Here is a 19582-nt window from a genome sequence, read left to right as displayed (position 1 = left end):
CCACTATTTCCTTCTTGGAACATTTTGTTAATCAGCAGTTTTGACTTTGACCTGCTTGTTGGAGGATAGCAGTAGGAAATTTTTAGGGTACGATTGTTCCTTTTTTTTTTTACATGTATAAGGGTGATGAACCAGTATGGTTTCTTTAAGATCTGTTATATTTAAACGATAATTGATCTTTTAAAACTGTATATGTGAAAAAATGGGAGCAGTTCAAAACTGAGGAAAGTGAACCTGCCTTACAGTAGCTTCATTTGCTGGTTTCCTCAGCTGCCGTGGTGAGCAGTCTGAGTGGCAAATAGTTTTGTGTGGAAGCTTTCCACACTTTGTATATTTATAAAAATTCGCAAGTTAAGTATTTGTTTTTCATTTTATTCTTACTCCCAGTTGCCTTGTTTGACACTTTTTCCCCCCTCCTCACCCTGCGCCCTTTAAAATTGTATTCCCAGGCTTTAAGTTCCAAAGAACCTCATATGTGTTTAGTGAGAGATGTTCCAAACTGCTGGGCCCCCAAAGTAGAAACAGCTGTAAAAAAGGTGAGTGCAACATGATCTATCAGAAGTTGAGAAAAAAGAGATTTGAGTGAATTGAACTGTTATGTAATATGTTCAGATGCTTAATATTCTCTTTATCATCTTAAATATTCTTGGATTGCAGTTTTGATATCAATATAGTAAAATTTTATTCATTTCTGTGCTCTTGACTTGTGCAATGAGTCTTGACTAGAAGTTAAAGACCTTGGATTTTGTTCTTCCTGACCCTCATACCTCATTATTGAATGAATATCAATATCAAATTCATCAATAAATAAATTTATTATTTATTAAACTTAGTAAATACTTAAACTTTGTTGGGAGGAATGCTGTAATTTCAGGGTAAAATAAAACCTAAAACTATAATGGGGCTGAAATTTAATACGAATACATAACGGCATAATCGTGATGCCTTATTTTGAATATAACATACCTATATGTGATATCATGTGTTTAACAGTTTAATGAGAAAAGAAAAGCCAAGACATGCTATGATGACATACATATGGTTTCGCTTCTGGCTGAGTTTCAGAGATGACACCTTTCTCTTGGCTGTCTGAGCATTTCTGGCAAAGATCAACTAGTTACTGGAGGTGGTCGTAACATGTACAGCTTCATCTTTAACATTCCTAAGTCAGTGTTTTTGTGTGTAATCTGTAGATTTTGTTTTCCTGGTTTTTACTCTTAAGTGAATTGGAAGTTTTAAAACTGAACTTTGAGAATCTGTCTTTAATTCATGTCATAAAACTTATATTAAGTTTTCCAGTAGAAAAACTTTTTAAAAGCCATTCGTTTTCTCATTGGGGATAATCTGGCAAGGACTAAGGCATAATTTCCTTTGGTACATCCTTGCTGTTTCCCGGGAACAGGTGAGAACACCAGTGATGAATTCTGAGGCAAAGGTTCTGGTTCCTGGGATACCTGGTCATCGTGCAGCCATCAAGCCTCCCCCTCCTTCTGCCGAGGAAGTAGAAAGCAAGAGGAAGTTAGGGGAAAAGGAGGTAATACAACCATTCTGACTATTTTTGAGTCCGAAGTTAAAGATTACTTGGAAGATTCTAACCAAAATGTTGGATAGAGCCGAAGCTGAAACATCAGAAACTTTCAGAGGTTGCTACTGTTACTCTCTCTCCTCCCAAGCAGTGTAGGTTCTGAAATTCCACTGTGAGCTTTGTAAGTCTTTTTTTGCCACTGTTAATAGAGAAGACAGAACTCACACTCACTAAAAAGGGTGCCGTTTTGGCCATTTGTTCAGTTAACTGGATAAAATAATTGAATACCAGGACAACATAAGTGAAGCTAGGACTTCTGTGATGATTTCCATTGGGTTTTGCATGTTGCTGAGTTCCAGTGGTACCTCTTCTCTTGGCTGTCTGAGCAGTCCTGGCTGGGTTAGTGCTAGTTGGTCTTTGAAAGCAATCATCATTTTAATAACCTCTTAGAGTGCCGTCCCAACTCCCCCAGACCCTCCTCTGGTTCCTGTATTTTCTATGCAGAGTCCTCTTTCACCTTCCATTCACATGTGCACTCCTCAGTAACCTAGAATTTTAACTGTTTTGTCATTAGAGAAAGACCATGATGTTTCTTTACCTGAATGTCTTCCTTTATTGGGTAAGGGGTTGGAGTTAACATTGCTTTTCATTAAAAATTCTTCAGTAACAGGATATCTACATTTAAAAATAATGTGTCCCCCTTCTTTAGCTTGTCCTAGATAGATCCAACCCTTTAATTTCCTCATGCCTGTTTTACGTTTTTCTTAAGTTAACTGAGACAGGAGGCTTTATCAACACGTATTTGTTTGCTTTGGTGTCATAGAACATGTGTATTTTGATTTACTTACCAAGGGGATAGCAGAACGTGGTTGTTAGAGTTGCTTTAATAAGGCATCAGTTCTCTACAGTTGAGTTTTTGTACAGCAGATTGCATCATGTTTGTTTACACTTGAATTTCAGATATTTTATCAAGGAAGTTGGTTGTAGTGTGGCATGTCTTAAAAGAGAAAAGTAGGGACACATTTAATAAATTGCTTTGGGAATGTAACTTTATGCTGTTCAGATAATATTTGTTTCCTGCAGACTTGGATGAAGGCAAGATGCTTAATATTCTCTTTATCATCTTAAATATTGTGGGATTACAGTTTTGATATCAATATAGTAAAATTTTATTCATTTCTGTGCTCTTTCCAGAAGCCTCTGTGCTAATAGGTCTTTTTTTGTGCTTTTGTGACCAGATGCCAGATCCTTGCCTGTTATGAATCCTATAGAGCAGTTTGTATGAATTACATTTCAGATCATGGCCTCTTGGACAGTTTTTTTCACTAGACTCAGGAAGCGTGGGTTGCAGTCATTACACTTGTTTCTAACGTTGGCTTTATGGTAATGAGATTCTGTTGGAATGAGAAAGAGAATAGTGGTTTCCAGGGTTGAGGTGTGAATCAGTTAGTGCTTTTTGTCTCCTGATGCACAAGGTAATTTGACCAAGCTACTATGGTCTTCTGGTTTAGCATTAACAGATCTTTTCTGTTCTGTAGGTTAGCATTGAAGAACGCCTGGGAGCACTGGATATACATACAAAAAGGGAAAAGGAGGACCTTCCACAGACAAATAGCTTTCCAGTTCTTCTTGCACAGGGCTTAGAAAGCAATGATTTTGAAATGCTAAATGTAAGTATTATAGCAGTTTTTAAATGAGTTAAGATAGTTAATTTTTCTTAGAAAGTAATTAACTACATTTGCAGAGTGAACAGTCATGTTATGTACCCAGTTTCAATTTAATATTTGTGACTTTGTCAAATATATATTACTTGGTGGCACTATACAGACAGTCACCAACCTACAAAGGGATTGCATTGAATTATTTTGAACCTGGAATGCATTTTCTCATAGAAATACTGTTTTTGAGTTATTATTAGGTTCTTAGGCTTTAGTTCACAAAAGCCTTTATAAACATAGTATAGCTGAATTATAATACTCAGCATTCTAGATCACGATTTATATTTTTTTCTGTAGGAAAATGCGTTCCTGAGTTTTTACTCTGGATTCCAGAAACTTATTTTCCCCTGGCCGTGAGAGGGGGCAGTGAGGTGGAACCTTGGCAATGGGTAGGAGGTTTGGGCAAAAAGTTCAAGAGGGTTGGGGGTTATGTTGTGAAGTATTTAGAGGTAAAACTTTGTATAAAGGAAGTCATTTATGATTTCTGTATTTGTAAGTTGGTGACTGCTTGTACGAAGTTACTTAATTTGGTCCTCTTAAATTCTAGAATTTGACAGGGGTCTGTAGAGAAAATTTAAGTCTAAAAATTTGAATTTAAACATTGCCTGATCACATTAAAGCAATTTACATACACTAGATGCATTTATTCTTAGTGACTCATGATATTATGATGCCACTTAGTATAGAGGTGACTTTAATATGTAACCTGTGAATAGTGTCTGATTTATATTTTGATCTAAGTGGGAATATCTTATATTTGTGTCTTAAGGTGATTTTACAAAATGAGAGGGGAAACCAGCATATTTAAAAATCTAAAGTTACTTTTAAAATAGATTGAGAGTGTATGTAATCTGGAAGGTGGATTTTAGTTGAACATAGCATAGCAACTTCAGTGAGGATTTGATGAAAAATAAGCTATAGAAAACAATTGGCAATGGTTTTAAAATGTAATATATCTGCCATTGTTTCCTACTTACTATGCTTTGAAACCTTCAGTAGTACAAATGAATCAATTACCAATTTCTTGGGTTTAAAAAAATTTTTAAAGAAACATTTCCAAACATTTAAAAATAGTACAGTGGGCCATTATGAACCTATCACTCAGTTTCAGAATATTAGTACTAGCCAGTCTACCTATCATTGTTTCATTTATCTGCCCACATGCCTCCTCAGGTTGCTGTGAAGCAAATCTCAGATATATCCGTTCATCTATAAATACATTCCTGTTCAACTCTGACAGTAACAACTCCTTTTAAAAACATAACCACAATCCATTATCAAAACTAAAAAAGTAAACAGTAATTCCTTAAAAACCATCAAATATCCATTTAGTGTTTGTATTTCCCTGATTGTCTTGTAAACTTCTTAAGTTTAGTTTTTGCCTTTTTCAGAGGATCCCAACAAGTCCATATTGTATGTGGTTTATATGCCTCCTCTGTCCTTTGCGGTTTATTTTTTGGAGAAGCTAGGTTATTTGCCCAGTAGAGGTTCTCAAGTTCTAGACTGTGCCTTCTGCGAAATCCATTTTATTGGTTTACTTAACCCAGTAAATGCTATATTTAACATATGCATCTGTTCATCATATTTTCTGTAAGCTGGTAGTTGGATCTTAGAAGCTTGAAGAGATTCAGAATAGAATCTTTGTCACTTCAAAGGTGACTGTGTGTACTTTTATCAGGCGTCATAGACTTGTTGGGAGGACAAAGGAAATAATGTTTATGAAAGCATTTCTTAAATTGTAATGGATTGTACAGGTAAGACCTTTCATTGTTAAGGATTTTGAGGTGATTTGTTGTATTACTTAATTAGAAGTAATTGGAAACGAGTCAAATATGAAAAATCAAGTATTTTTCACCTTAAAAAATCTTCCTCATTCTCCAAAGGAACCTTATGAGTGAGTATACATGAAATATAGTAGGAGGACATTAAAAATTGGAATGAAAGGAGAGTAAGCAATGGCAGGGATGTAACACTGGATTTGAAGTGTAGTTATTAAATTAAATATTTAAAAAAATTTACATTTAGAGTAGTACCAAAAAATACCTAGATAAATCTACAAAAGATGCCTCTACCTCTGCATCAAAATTAGAGAGAAATTAACAAATATCTGAGTTAATGGAGATCCAAACCATGTTCATAGGAAGACTTAGTATTGTCAAAATGAGGAATTCTGCCCAAATTAATCTATATATTCAATGCATTCCCTACTAAATTCTAGCAGCCATCTTTTAGAAACTCAAAGGATGTGAAATAGCCACAGTTATTTTAATAAAATAAAGAGCAAAATTAGAGGACTTACCCTGCCTGGTTTCTAGATAAAAGCATAGCAATCAAGACAAGTTTGATATTAGTGCAAAAAAATATATAGATTAAGGAGCCAAAATACAGAATCCATAAATAGACCACACATAGTTGGTTTTCAGTAAAGGTATGAGGTCAAGTCAGTGGGGAAAGTAAAGCCTTTTCAACAATTGGTGCTGAACCAACTGAAAAAAAATTTCAACTCTTACCTCGCACCTTACACAAAAGTCAACACAAAGTAGATGATAGACATAAATGTAAAACCAAACCTACAAAGCTTCTAGAACAAATTAGGAGAAAATCTAGGCAAACTTCAGTGGAAAAGCCTTGGTGCATCACAGAAAGCATGAAACACTAAAGGAGAAATTGGTCATTTGGACTTAATGAAAATTAAAAACTTTAGCTTTTGAAATGACCCTGTTTAGGAAGTGAAAAAGCAAACTGAAGACTGGGAAAAATATTCACGACTCATACATCAGACAAAGGATTTATATCCAGAATTATATATAGAACTCTTAGCTCAATAATGAGACTCAACTCAGACAAAACACAGTAAAGTTGTGAACAGATACTTCACAAAATATTCAGGTGACCAATAAGTGCATGTAAAGGTATATACATCATTAATCTTCACAAATTCGAGTGAAAGTCATGAGATAACACTACATGATTAAAGTTTAAAAGACAATACCATCTATTGGTGAGGATGTATAACAGCTCGAGCTCTCATGTTTTCCTGGTGGAATGTAAAATGGTTATAAGTACTTTGGAAAACAGTCTGGCAGTTTCTTAAAAGTTAAGATACCTACCATAAGACCCAGCCAATCTGTTCCTAGGTATTTACTTAGAATAAAAAATGTATGTTTCATATGAAGACTTGTACATGAATGGTCATAGCCACTTTATTTGTAATAGCCAAAAATTGGGAAGAACCTATGTGACCCCCAGCATACGAATGGGTAAACAAATTGTTTATCTAGCAATATAAGGCATGTATTATTGATACATCAATAACATGGATGAATCTCAAACTTAACGCTATGAGAAAGAAGCCCAACAAAAAAGAATATATACTATATACCATTTATATGAAAGTTCTAGAAAATGCAGACCCATATATATAGTTCAGTGGCTGCTCAGGGATGGGGGTGGGAGGAGGAATAGAGAGAGCGTAAAGGGACCCAAGGAGACTTGAGAGTGACAGAATGTTTATTGTATTGTTTCATGGGTAAATGTTTATATCAGACTGATCAAACCTATACTTTAAATGTGTACCATTTATTATGCTTCAGTTAGAATGCAATAGAGCTGTAAAAGAAAAATCCCATCTTCAGCAGCATCTTCTTAACAGTTGTAGCTGTGGTTTGTAGGGTTGTTGCTTTAAATACATTCTCAGCATAAGTTATTAATGCTGACTTCTCTGTGTATTACCATTTCAATTGGTTTGGGATAACTTACTTGCTTATTTTAAATTTGAAAATTGTTATCATAGAGCCTCTGTCTTTAGTGGGGATAAGAATTATCTGAGAGTTGGTTAAAATTACTCATCTGCCCTGCAGTTTGCAATAACTTCTAAATAGCTAGGCCATACATAATCTTACCTGCCTGTGACTATTCTGGTTTATACTGCTTACCTTGATATAATTACTAATAGTGACTCCTTTCATTCTCAAAACTGTCTCACTTTGGACAACAAATTTTATGACCACTTTATATGTAGAGCAGTAGAGAATTTCACAATGTATATGTATTTCGAATGTTTAGTCCTTTTATCAGGGAAGTTCCTGTAGGAGTAAAACCTTTTGAAAAAAATATTTTAAAGTATTCAAGAGCATGGAGGAATCAGAATTTTGAGATCTGAATGGACTCTCATTTCCCACTCTCTCCGATTGGTAACACATCTGGAGTTTGAAGAAGTTGAAAGGCCTGTCAAGGATTAGGCCTAATCTACTATATCTCCTTTCTACCCTAGAGTAGGGACTGGGCTTCTCGCCTTAATGCACCCTTGAAGGGTTTTCACACAAGCATATGTGATCTTTTCATTGGCTCAAAATTTTATCCAAAAGTTGACACTTAACTTTTGGGTTTATTGCTGAATGTGATTTTAATAATGTTTTGCTAAATCTTGTGTGGCTACATCTCTAATTTCATAAAATGAAGGTTTGGGAATTTCTCAAGTGGTATGTATCTTTAAATGTCTAGAGGTGTTTTCTGTTTTATATAAAACAGTTTATAAAGGTTTAGAATTTGTAGAGAAGAAACCTGTTTACTGAAGTAAATGTCCCAACACCTGAAGACTGTTCTTGTCCGATAGCCATAAGACGTGACATTCTCCATTCAGTCCTTCCAACCTTTATTTGTTGAAATTCAGTTTGTAGTTTATTGCTTGTTTTTTTAAATAATTTTTACTGACAATTTCTGGTCATGTCCTTAGCTTCTGAATTTGCTTATCCTTATATTCCTTGTATTTTCTCACAGAAAGTGCTGCAGACTAGGAATTTAAACCTAATAAAGAGGACTGTGTTAAGGATGCCCCTGCATGCTGTTATTCCATTGTTGCAAGAGGTAAATGGGTTCTCCTTCCATTTAAGGTCCTAATGCTATTTTTTCAAAGAGACAATCCAGCATTTAGAGAAATGTGTTTGCAGTATGTAAGCAAGCAGGGTATTTAGTGTGGATAATAGGTGATAGATAGGTCTACTCAAACCAAATTTACCTAACCTAGGTTTTTTTTTTTTTTTACATATAATTCACATACCATAGAAGTCAGCCTTTTGAAGTGTACAGTTTAGTGTTCTTTAGTATATTCACAGGTTGTGCAGTTGTCACGCCAGAATAAATAAATCCCATACTGATTCTTTTCTCCTCATTCTTCCTTACATCCAGTTTCTGGCAACCACTCATCTATTTCCTGTCTCTGGATTTGCCTATTGTGGACATTCATTTATGTATGAATAGCCTAGATTTTAGTCAGGTAATTACTCTTACTATGGAATTATTCATAGTTGAACATTTAGGAATTAGGAAATTTAAGAATCATTTAGGAATGCTGATTTCCTACTATAATTATTTTCCTTTGTTCTTATGAGTGTATATATTGTGAGGAACTGACGGAGATTGACTGCCTCTGAAGCATTCTTGCTAATACTGTTTTTCTTCCCTTCAGCTTACGAAGAGATTGCAAGGACATCCTAATAGGTGAGACTTACAGGCAGTGTAAAATGCTATGAGTTCATAAATATTTTAGAGGTGCTTATTAAAAACAACAATGTCTAACAGCACAGCATTACATAGTAGATAGCCCCAAATTCTAATAAAACTCTTCAGATGTCATGTACTGCTCTCCACTTAGGTTAGGTTGAATGGTTCTTATTAGAATTTTTTTCTTTCTTTTAGAAAATTCCTCTCTAGGTTTTTCAGCTTTATTATCAGGTTATTTAATGAATTAGACTTGGTTTATAATTTAGTCCTAATCATGATATGTAAAATTGTCATTTGTAAAATTTGTGCAACCTCTGATAGTTACTAAGATGCTTTAAGGAAATATTTGATATGACTAAATTTTGTAGGTCTTTCTGTTAATAAGTTTATGATTAAATATTTAAATAGGAAGTTGATATGTCAACGATCCTAAGCTTGTAGTTTAGTATTATCAATGTCTAGAATATACAGTTTTCCTAAGTTTTTTTTCCTGAGAGGCTCCATCAGCCTTCAGAGCCCACGAAGGAAAGCTAAAAGAATTTGTTAGTCAGGCCTGGCTTACACATTTTTGGTCTATATTTGTCTTTTAATGTTGGCATGGAATTCTTTTGCTGTTTGCACCTGACACTGAGTAGATAATGGGCTCAAATAACATGAACTAAAATGCAAAGTCAGTTGAGACTAGTTTACTGCTTTGTATCAGTTAATTATGAAGTGAAGCATGGGTTTTATTCTTGAACTGTTGTAGAGGAAGAGATTTGTCCTGTTTTTCAGTCCATCCTACCCACCTCCTCCAAGAGATAACTATATTATACAGATCTCAGACTTCAGACTTGGTACAAGAAGTCACAGTGGTTTATTCTAGTCATTTTCATAGGGCACAGGTTATAGATCCTTGTTTGCCTCTCTTGATTTTTCTAGTTTTATAACTCGGTTGTATTTAATTTTGAATTTGTAAATATTAATTTACTGAGGTTTTTTTTTCTTTTTTTCAGTGCCGTTTTAATGGTTCAGTGGCTAAAATGTGTGTTAACAGTTCATGCATCCTACCTATCCACAGTAAGTCTTTTCAACTGTAGTTAAGTAGTTTGACTTTCATGAAAGTTTTAAGTTGATGGCTTAACAAAACCATTCTTTCTCTATCTGCCCTTCAACTATCAGTTGCTTCTTTTAAAAGATTTTGTTTTTCCCAGGTGCAGTGTCATGTCACCGTTGTTGTCTTATACAAATTGGTCTCTTTTTTGCCCTGGATTTTAAAAGTGATATTCTATAGAGAACTTTGAAAAATACAGGAAGGAGAAAAGTTATATATTGACATATTAGCCAGCAGATGTTTTTCTATACACACAACCTGTTCAGCAAAATTATCTTTACATTGTGTGTTTCTCTCTTTCCCTTTTAAAAACTTAGCAAATTTTTAAAGTTTGTATTTATGCTAACATGTCTGTCTACCTTGTCCCAAGAGGAGAAAAGGTAGCTTGTGATAATAATTAAATAAATTAGATAAGTAATAGTTGACATTTTGCTGGGGCTGCCTGTCAGCTCCTGATGATCTGTGCACAGGGAAGGGAGAGGAGCATAAGATCAGATCTTGAAGCAACACCAGAAAAAAAAATTTCAAATGTCACCATATGAGTTGGGTTCTTTGCCACATCATCAAATCAGTTACATTTTAATCTAGAAATAAAATTATACAATTCTTTCGTTGATTATTTAGCACCTTAACAGTAGGTTTTCTTAAAAGGTTACAGTGGGTAGTTGAAGAAAATTCTTAACTGCTCTTTAAGCTATATAGCTCTTCCTTTCTTAACACAGTTTAACCAGCTCCTGCCTGTTCACTGTCCCTTGCTCTCTGTCTCAAGCTCTTTTTGCCTTCAGTAGTTGGAAATAGGGAAGACCATTGGATAACCTGTTTTGAGGTCAACAGTTCTTTGTAAATCTGTGGAGAACCCTGCCAGTATGTTAGAATTGGGGAAGAGACAGACAGTAAGAATGAATATTGGGTTTCCCACTTGAACATGAATTGGCAGTGGTGAGTGGAGGGGCTGAGCGGCATGGTGGTGGCCACAGGAAGAGCCCTAGGTGGCCTTGTAGTGAGGTCCCTTCTGGAGTCAACTCCTAAGATATAACAACTGGAGGAGTAGTTGTGTATCATTCAAGGCCATGGCAAAACAAAGAAGTATAGTATAGGGAAGATTGCACAACCCATAATGGTTCTCTCTCCCAGGAGACAGTGCTTTTCCTGCCAACTTTCCTTTATTTTTTCCTTCCTGGTCAGATATCTTAAATGTCTTCTCTCAGCCAAACACTATGCTAAGCATGGAGCTTTGATGTGATGTACAGGACACTGTAGTCCCCATCTTCCTGGAGCTTATAGTCTGAATAGGGACAAATAAAAGGGAGATGATGGTAATTGAAATTCGATCACAGTGAATTTTGTTTCATTCATTTTTGTGTCTATTTACTGTTTAACATTTGATTGAAACATTTATACCCAAGTGTCAGAGCTAGGAGGGCAAGTAAAGGCTAATTAAAGGGTTAAGTGTGTGTCCCTTTTTATGTAGGGACAAACGAAAAGTTTCTGCTTTAATTTTCAGCATGGTTCAGAGGATTCATTAACAGACAGTATGTTTGAAATACTATATGGTGAGCTTTTTACTCTGTAACTGTTTCCTGCTGGTCTCTGGAAGCTGTGGAGAGTGCCCTGTAGCCTGCAGGGGCTTTATGATAAAGGTAGATTATATGATACCAGGGAGTAAGTTTCAGAGGAAAGTCACAAATCTGTGGTGGGGCTATTTTTTACTTAGTGTCTCCGTGATATTGATCTTCTCGAAAAAATGTGATCAGTACAAAGAAGTCTAACCCCGCAGTTTGTCCTACCTGCACTTTCTCCTCCTGACCTCGTATCTTGTTTAAAAATGTATTTCTTTTGCTGTTAGGACATTGGAAGCCTCTGAAAGTTTAAGATGTTTCTAGTCTGTGTCACAAACAGCCACTGTCAGTGGAAGTGCATGCCATGCATATGGTTGTGGTGCAGTGACCAAGCACTGGTGCATCTAAGTGTGATGTGTCCGTTCTGTGTGTGATGTTACCATAGTGTCAGACATCATTGTTTTTCTTTCTAGTTGCCTGACCTGGTACCTCAGCTGGGGACACTCTACCAGTTAATGGAAAGCAGAGTAAAAACGTTTCAGAAACTCTCCCACCTTCATGGGAAGCTTATCCTTCTAATCACACAAGTGAGTAAATCAGATTGTTTTGTGCTAAACTTATGGATCTGGTAGAAATGCAGAGAGGGATAGGGATCATTCACCTGAACACTGACAGCTCCCTATTTCAGAAGCAATTGGTAAGTCAGGGTACAGTATTTAACTTCGAAATCTTACGTATTTGATAGTAAGTAAGTACAGTTTTGCCCATTTCAACTTTTACTGAAAGGTTCTCGCCATAATATTTCAATTGTTACTGCAGTTAAGATGGTTGTGCTACTGTGGACAAGTTATAGGGTATTTAAAAAATCCAAATTTGGGCACAGAGAAAATTCTGATCACCTTAAAAGGTTTCTGAACTTTTACAGAGTAATTTTTCCTTACTGTATTTGATGAATGTGTTTGCCCTGTATTTAGTCTACATCATGTTAAGGTCACAGTGTCCATTGTAGTGGTTGAGGACAAGTCTATGGTTAGGGAAGGTTGGGTTTAGTTGTGGTTTTGATACTGGAGATAAATCTATATCCTGCTTCATAATAGCACTTTATTATTCAGGTTACAGCATCAGAAAAAACAAAGGGAATGGCTTGTCCTGCACAGGAGGCGAAATTGGTGTATGAAGAAGGTAAAGCTTGGGGTAGGGGAGAGTCTGAAATTGGAAATGTTTAGTTTTTCACCTTGACTCAGTTGTGTTAACTTTTTTCTGTGAAAACATCAGTGTAAGTAAGATCATGCTTTGGCACACCTTATCTAATAAAATGTCAAACCTGTGGCAAAAAAGGCAAAAATATGATAAAATAAGAAAGGCACAAATATAATACAGTAACAAAGGGGACAGGTAGACAAAGGGGACAGGTAGAGAAGAGATTTAAATAGAAGAATGCTATGAATAAGCTATACGCCAGCACATTTAAAAACCCAGATGATACAGGTATATTTAAGGAAAGAACAATAACCAAAACTGGCTGAAAAATAGAAACTTTGAATAAGTTAGTGACTTTAAAATTGACTTAAAACATTTCTTCCAAGGTGCCAGACACAGGCTTATAGGTGAGTTTTATCATTCTTTCAAAGAATAAGTCATTTTTGTCATATATAAAATTTTGACTCATTTTATGCATCAAAACTAGACAGGGATAGCCAATAAAAAAAGATTTTAGACTATCTTCAGATATCCTAGCTAGCAAACTGATTATAGAAATGCTTAAGTAAAATAGTATATCATTTCCAAGTAGAATTTATTTAAAGATTATAAGGCGATTGAGCATCAAGAATTATGTTAACATGGTTATCACATTAACAGATTAATGGGGAACATTATATATTACTTTAATATATATATAAAAAATTTGTTAAGATTCAGTCCTCATGCATCTCATTATTTGATAATCTGAGCAACCTAGGAATTTAAGTAAATTTCCTTAATCTATATCAAACAAAGTTTAGAAGCATTCCCATAAAGTAAGGAACAGGACAATACTGTACTTTTTATTGTTTCTTGATACCTGTCTGATACTGTAGGAAGTAAATGAATTCTGGAACATTGGACTTGGCAGTTATCCTTCCCCACTCAGAAGACACAGCAGAATCAAGTCATACCATTTTTAATTAGATATGCAAATTAGGTTCACTGGAAACCAAGGCCAGCAGAAGGAATCGGCAGCATTATGTCGTCTAGTCCACGGATAATGCATTATAGTCCACGGATGTACGTCCAGTCAGAAAATATATTAAGGGAAAAAGATGTCAATCACAGCAGCAATCAAAACCATGAAGTTCCTAGGTATACATCTAAAAAAATAAAACCTTAAAGAGAAAGTTATAAAACATAACTGAAGGACATAACAGCCTACCTGAATTGATTAGATTTTTGGTGGAGTCCCCCCTCCCTGGTTTTATTGAGATATAATTGATCTGTAACATTGTATTCATTTTAGGTGTGCAATATAATGATTTTTATGTATATATATTTGCAAAATGATTGCGACAATATGTTTAGTTAAAAATCCATCACCATACATAATTGCAGGTTTTTTTCTTGTGGTGAGAACTTTGAGGATTTATTCTCATAGCAGCTTTCAGGTTCAAGTATAGCATTGTTAACTGTGGTCACCATACTGTACTTTATATCTCTAGGATGGACTTACTTTACAGTTGGAAGTTTGTACCTTTTGGCCACCCATTTTCCCCACCCCCTGTCCACCACTTCTGGCGACCAGGCAACCACCAATCTGTTCTCTGTATCTATGAGTTCCTTTTTTTTAAGGATTACATACATAAATGAGGTCATGCACTATTTATCTTTCTGTGTTTGACTTATTGCATGTAGCACAGTGCCCTCAAGGTCCATCCATATTGTTGCAAATGGCAGGATTTCCTTTTTTTTTTTTAAATAGCTGAATAATATTCCGTGTGTATGTGTTACATTTTCTTTATCCATTCATCTGTCAGTGAACACTTGGGTTGTTTCCATGTCTTTGCTGATGTAAATAATGCTATAGTGAACCTGGGGGTGCAGGTATCTCTTCAAGATCCTGATTTCGTTTTTCTTTGGTATATAAAGGAAGAGGAATTTGAGGATCATATGGTAGTTCTATTTTTAATTTCTTGAGGAGTCTCCATGCTGTCCATAGTGGCTGAACCAGTACATTCCCACCAACAGTGCACAAGGGTTCCCTTTTCTCCATGTCCTTGGCTTAGTCTTTTAGAATTGGGTTTTGTTGAGATTTTGTTAGGGTTTTGGTGCTTTGTTTTGCTTAGTGTGATCTTGATGGAATAATAGATATGCTTTTATGCAGATAAGAATACTAATTGAATGTTTCTTCTTGTATGATAGCTGAATATAATATTTCTAAAAGTAGGTTCAGCAATCTGGTTCCATTTAGTTTTCAGGGCTGTGCCTCTGAATTGATCACAAAATTAAGGCTGGGTGTTTTCTCCCCGTAGGTTCAGCAATCTGGTTCCATTTAGTTTTCAGGGCTGTGCCTCTGAATTGATCACAAAATTAAGGCTGGGTGTTTTCTCCCCTTACAGAATCTTCTGAAGAGGAGTCTGATGATGAAATAGCAGATAAGGATTCTGATGTGAGTAACTGAGAAATTTGTTTCCTGGTGCATAAATCTGTTTTTATATCCTTGTGCTGTGTAAGACCAAGGCCTTCATGGATGCTTTCCTTGCTTAATATTCTACCAGGATAATTGGGATGAAGATGAGGAAGAGAAAGAAAGTGAAAAAGATGAGGATGTTGATGAAGATAATGAAGAGGAAGATGAGGATGCTGAGGAAAAAGATGAGGAAAATGGTGAGGACAGAGAGGTGGCAAGTGAAAAAGAATTAAATGGAGATTCTGATTTGGATCCTGAAAATGAAAGTGAAGAAGAATGAGGACAGAAACGCAAGCCAGTCAAACTGTGTAAACTCTGGCTCACCTTACCCAGTGCTGCCGGGTCCTCCTGGGACGGTTTGGCTCCGAGACAGAATGCCAGGGACCCTTGCACATTTCCAAATTCCTGAAGGTGGTTCCCATGCCACTTTGCTGTCCTGAGCACCCCAGATTTAACTGTGTAAATAAGAGTGTTTCATTCAAATGTTAATAAACTTTACACAGTAAATAGACACATTTTCTGCCATGTACTGACGTGAGTGTCCAATATATGGTATATTTTTATAATATAATATCTTAGTATGGTTGGTTATACCAAGAATGGACGTAAGTGAAGATAAAGACATTTCCAGCATGGGAGTTTGAGAACTGGACTTTTGTGAAGGAGTCAGCTCTTACCTCAGGTTGGTATCTTTTGTCAAATCCAGATACGAAGCAGCACTAGTGAAAACAAATTTTTAATTTAGTACATTTTCATAAAATATGAAGGGATAACTAAATGGGAATAAAAATGGTAGTGATTAAAAAATCAAGTCATCAGAATCCTTAGGTTGTTTATTAACTGGTAATCTGATTTGAGTCAGATTGAATATTTGGAATGCTTCCCCAAAACAGCCACTTATTTTTTATGCTGTCACGTGAAATATTTTTTTAAAACAAAATTGTGGTAATTAAAAACCTAAAGAACTAGCCATATTAAGGATTTTTCTTGACTGCAAGTTGCCTGTAAAGACTCATCAGTATATAGGTTTAGAAGTGCTCATTACCTGCAACTTTTTAAAAAAATTCAGGTATAGCTGCTTTTGAAGAGGTTTTCATTTTTATTTAAATTACTAATGGATCAAAGAACAGTTGTTTATTTTTTCTTTTTGGTTTTAGATATTAATGACAACCTTGTTGGAATTTTTTTCCAAAGAAAATATTTTTATAATTCAGTAACTTAATGTTTTCCTTCCTTTTCATTACCCACTCTTGGCAGTGTTAGGATATCTGTTTACCTTTAAAATAATAAATCTGACTCAAGATTTTTTTATGTATATATAAATAAGTATTTTGGTGTCCTGCAAAGGCCTTTTCAAATTATCAGTACATTTTTTTTTTTTTAAGAATGAGCCAGTATTTGCCTAGTGCTCTAGGGAGCATGCAGGTGGAAGCCCGACTGGAAGGAAGGGCTGGGGATGGGTTTATTTTTCCTGCCTGTGAATATGTAAAACACAAAACCATTCTCTCTGAGGGACTTTCTAACATCAGTGGGGGAACTGAGATTCTGTGCTCAGCTAATAGAGCTGGAGCCATAGAAGCGTCTTGGGAAAGCCAGGTTGAACCGGCTACTGGTGTAATGTACAGTTAAATTTGTCTATAAATGGAACTGTTTATGACACTTTAATACCATTCTCTTTGTAAAGTGAATAAATAATCATCTTTACCCAGTGCTTGTCTTGTGCTATGTGTAGAGGAACACAGCCACGCATTTGGGCTTGCCCTATGAAGGTTTCAAAAAAATGACCTTATTCCACTAGCATTAGTAGGTAAATGTGTTCAAGGCTTGTTGGATGACGTGAAATTTGTAATGTAGTGAAAGAACCAAAAACTTTGTCTTCATCTAGCGGCTGTTCCTTTGCAGTTTCACTTGGCCGGGTTGTGCTTGTACGGCCCGAGGCTGTTCTGAGGGTTGAAGTTCTGAGGATGGAAGTGCTCATGTATTAGATTCCGCCTTGTCCGTGAGTCAGAGCTCCCCAGTACCTGACTCCCCGTCAAGATACGGGACTATACCTGTGTAGTGATTGGTTACTAATTTTGTTTTTGGTTTAGACAAATCCAGAGTTTAATTAGTCTTGTTACAAAAAATTTTCTACTTTCAGGGTATTTCACTATGTTGTTCAACTCCTAATCAAGACAATAAGAGTCGTGTGTGTGTGTGTCATGGTGTCTTCTTGAGGTTAATTTTTCTTCCCAACTTTTAATTTTGAGAAATCAACCTTCCATCCATGATGAAAATCAGGGAAGGCACACGTATTGTATTTGGTTGTCGTTTTGTTCTTACTAGTCGAGATAACACCACTTGTGTGTGTCTAGCGTGACTTTGGTGTCTAAAATAGGCCACATAAATGAAGCTGTGTTGCAGAATGCTCTGCAGTCTAGATTTATCTGACTGTTTCCTTATGACTAGATTCTGGTTTAAATGTTTTTGGCAAGAAATATTTAAAGAGGGTAGTGGTATTTAAGAATAATTTGTAGAAATGAATTATTTGGGTATAGATGAGTATATTAGTATGTTCTGATGTAAATATGTCAAGCCTTTAAGTTTGAGACTTCGGAAGTTTTAGTGCAAAGGGATGTTTGAGGGTCAGAAATGGGATCTTGGTAGTGAGAACATTGGATACATGCTATGTAGGCTGTTACAACAGAATTCCTATGGAAGTTAGTAATGTACATTCATTCACTCAACAAATACTGATTGCCTGCTCTGGGCCAGGGATAATGTAGTTGCTTGGTATACAATACTTGAGTAACAGCAATAAAAGGTATCTGTCCCGATGAGCTGACTTTCTTCCAGAGAGGTACAAGCAGTAAACGATGTACAGTGAGTACCTAAGTCCTCTGTACTGTGTTAGAAGGTGGTAACTTAGCGGGGGAAGTGGTAGGAGAGTGGGTGTCGGGGCAGGATGTGTAGGTTGTGGAACTAAATTCACAAGCATAATAGGGCTTACTGACAAGGCTAGGTTTGACCAGAGACTGGGAGGGGTGAGGTACTGGGGCAGAAAGTGTAGGGGAAGAGAGTTTATGGAGAGGAAAGGACCTTAGGGCAGCACCTGCCTGGTGTGTTGAGAAACTGAGAGGTCAGTGGGACTGAATGGAGAGAGAGAGCAGCGAGACTGGCGGAGAGGTACCGAGCAGTCGGGCTGCATGGGGCCCCGCAAGCCATTGTAGGGACTGGTTTGTGCTCTAAAACACGGAGTACATAGTGTGAGCAGAGGAGTGACACAGTCTGGCCTCTGTTGAGATTTCATTACCACCCTGATACTGTTGAGAAATTGAAGGACTGTATCCTATGGGGCAGAAGCCAGTAGGATGCTTTTGGCAGTGATCCAAGTGAAGGACGGTGACAGACCAGGTGGCAGTAAGGGAGTTAGGGGGGTTTCTGGGATTGTTTCAAAGTTAGAGTGAATGGGGTTTCCTGTGAGGTGGGAGAAAATGGGGGGACTCGGTTATGTGATGGGAAAGCCACAGGCCGGGTGCGCCTCCGCCACAGGAGTGAAGGTGCACGGGGAGAGCAGCCAGGCCTGGCGGACCAGCGCTGAGCGAGAAGGAAACCGCAGGGGCCCCCAGGCAGACTGACGGGGTGGGGGCATGTTGGTGCCCCCCTCCACTCCCGTGAACTCTGGACTTGCGACATCCTTCTGTGGCTTCTCTCAGCTGTGGCGAGTCCTCCCAGGCTACAGTGGTTTTGATACCTTTTTTCATGTGACCATTTGTACATCCTTGGAGGGCAATTCAGTCATAAAATTTGTTTTTCTTTTAATCTGATGTAGTCTTCATTCACCTTTGTGGCATTTCAGCACCATTCCTGTGCTGACGCATTGTGTGTCCAAATGGTATCCTGGATCCAAAGACTGGCAGGACGAGAGGCCATAGTGTGAACGAATTAGTGGGCATCACTGGAATAGGAAGCAAAGGAAGCATGGGTCAGATGGTGCTCACCTTCCGTACAGGGCTCGCCGACTTGGTGTGAGAAAACTATATTGTGCTCCCCAGTACCATAATGGACTAAAACATATATGGTGTGGGTAGTTTTCCTTTTTTAAAATATGTTTTATACTGAGGTACAAAGAATGAAATGCACAAATCTTAGTGTACAGTTCGATGAGTTTTCATACGTATGTACACTCAGGTAACATCACCCAGATCAAGATAACATTCTCATTTTTTTTCTCCACCGATTTCACTCATCCCCTCCCCCCTCCCCTATGGCAACCACCAGTCTGTTCTCTGAGTCTGTTTTGTGTGTTAATTTGGTTTTTAGATTGCATGTGGGTAATTTTTAATAGGAAAATATTTCTGAGAACAGGGCAATTATAAATGCACTTAAGGAGGCAAGGAATGTCAAGTGAAGAACCCAAAATTGAAAATCACTTTAAAAATTACCAGGCATATTCTTTCTAGGTAATAATGGCTTAAAGAGGGAGGAAATTTTGTATTTTTTGGTCGCTAGAGTTTTTAAAATGTCCTGATGGAAATAAATAGC

General features: G+C 36.7%; 1 protein-coding gene and 2 non-coding genes across 3 annotated transcripts in view; all 3 read left to right on the top strand.

The window, feature by feature from the left end:
* The window catches only part of WDR43 (WD repeat domain 43), a 48400-nt gene extending 32831 nt beyond the window's left edge, over positions 1-15569 (top strand). The window contains exons 9-18 of the mRNA XM_036903592.2: positions 450-536; positions 1403-1534; positions 3064-3195; positions 8023-8109; positions 8711-8742; positions 9741-9804; positions 11871-11984; positions 12510-12579; positions 14988-15037; positions 15147-15569. Coding sequence (XP_036759487.1) covers positions 450-536; positions 1403-1534; positions 3064-3195; positions 8023-8109; positions 8711-8742; positions 9741-9804; positions 11871-11984; positions 12510-12579; positions 14988-15037; positions 15147-15338 — 960 coding nt within the window. The 3' untranslated portion in view covers positions 15339-15569. The remainder of the gene's footprint in view (positions 1-449; positions 537-1402; positions 1535-3063; positions 3196-8022; positions 8110-8710; positions 8743-9740; positions 9805-11870; positions 11985-12509; positions 12580-14987; positions 15038-15146) is intronic.
* On the top strand, positions 1020-1097 carry LOC118921671 (small nucleolar RNA SNORD53/SNORD92). Its single transcript, XR_005028460.1, has one exon. It is a non-coding gene; the product is annotated as a small nucleolar RNA SNORD53/SNORD92 (small nucleolar RNA).
* LOC118921665 (small nucleolar RNA SNORD53/SNORD92) lies at positions 1839-1914 on the top strand. The gene has a single exon (XR_005028455.1). It is a non-coding gene; the product is annotated as a small nucleolar RNA SNORD53/SNORD92 (small nucleolar RNA).
* Positions 15570-19582: the final 4013 nt, after the last annotated feature.

This window comes from Manis pentadactyla, chromosome 2 (assembly GCF_030020395.1).
Source record: "Manis pentadactyla isolate mManPen7 chromosome 2, mManPen7.hap1, whole genome shotgun sequence".
NCBI classification, from domain to species: Eukaryota; Metazoa; Chordata; class Mammalia; order Pholidota; family Manidae; genus Manis; species Manis pentadactyla.
The sequence above is the reverse complement of the archived record's forward strand: the minus strand, read 5'-3'. Positions and strand labels throughout refer to the sequence as shown.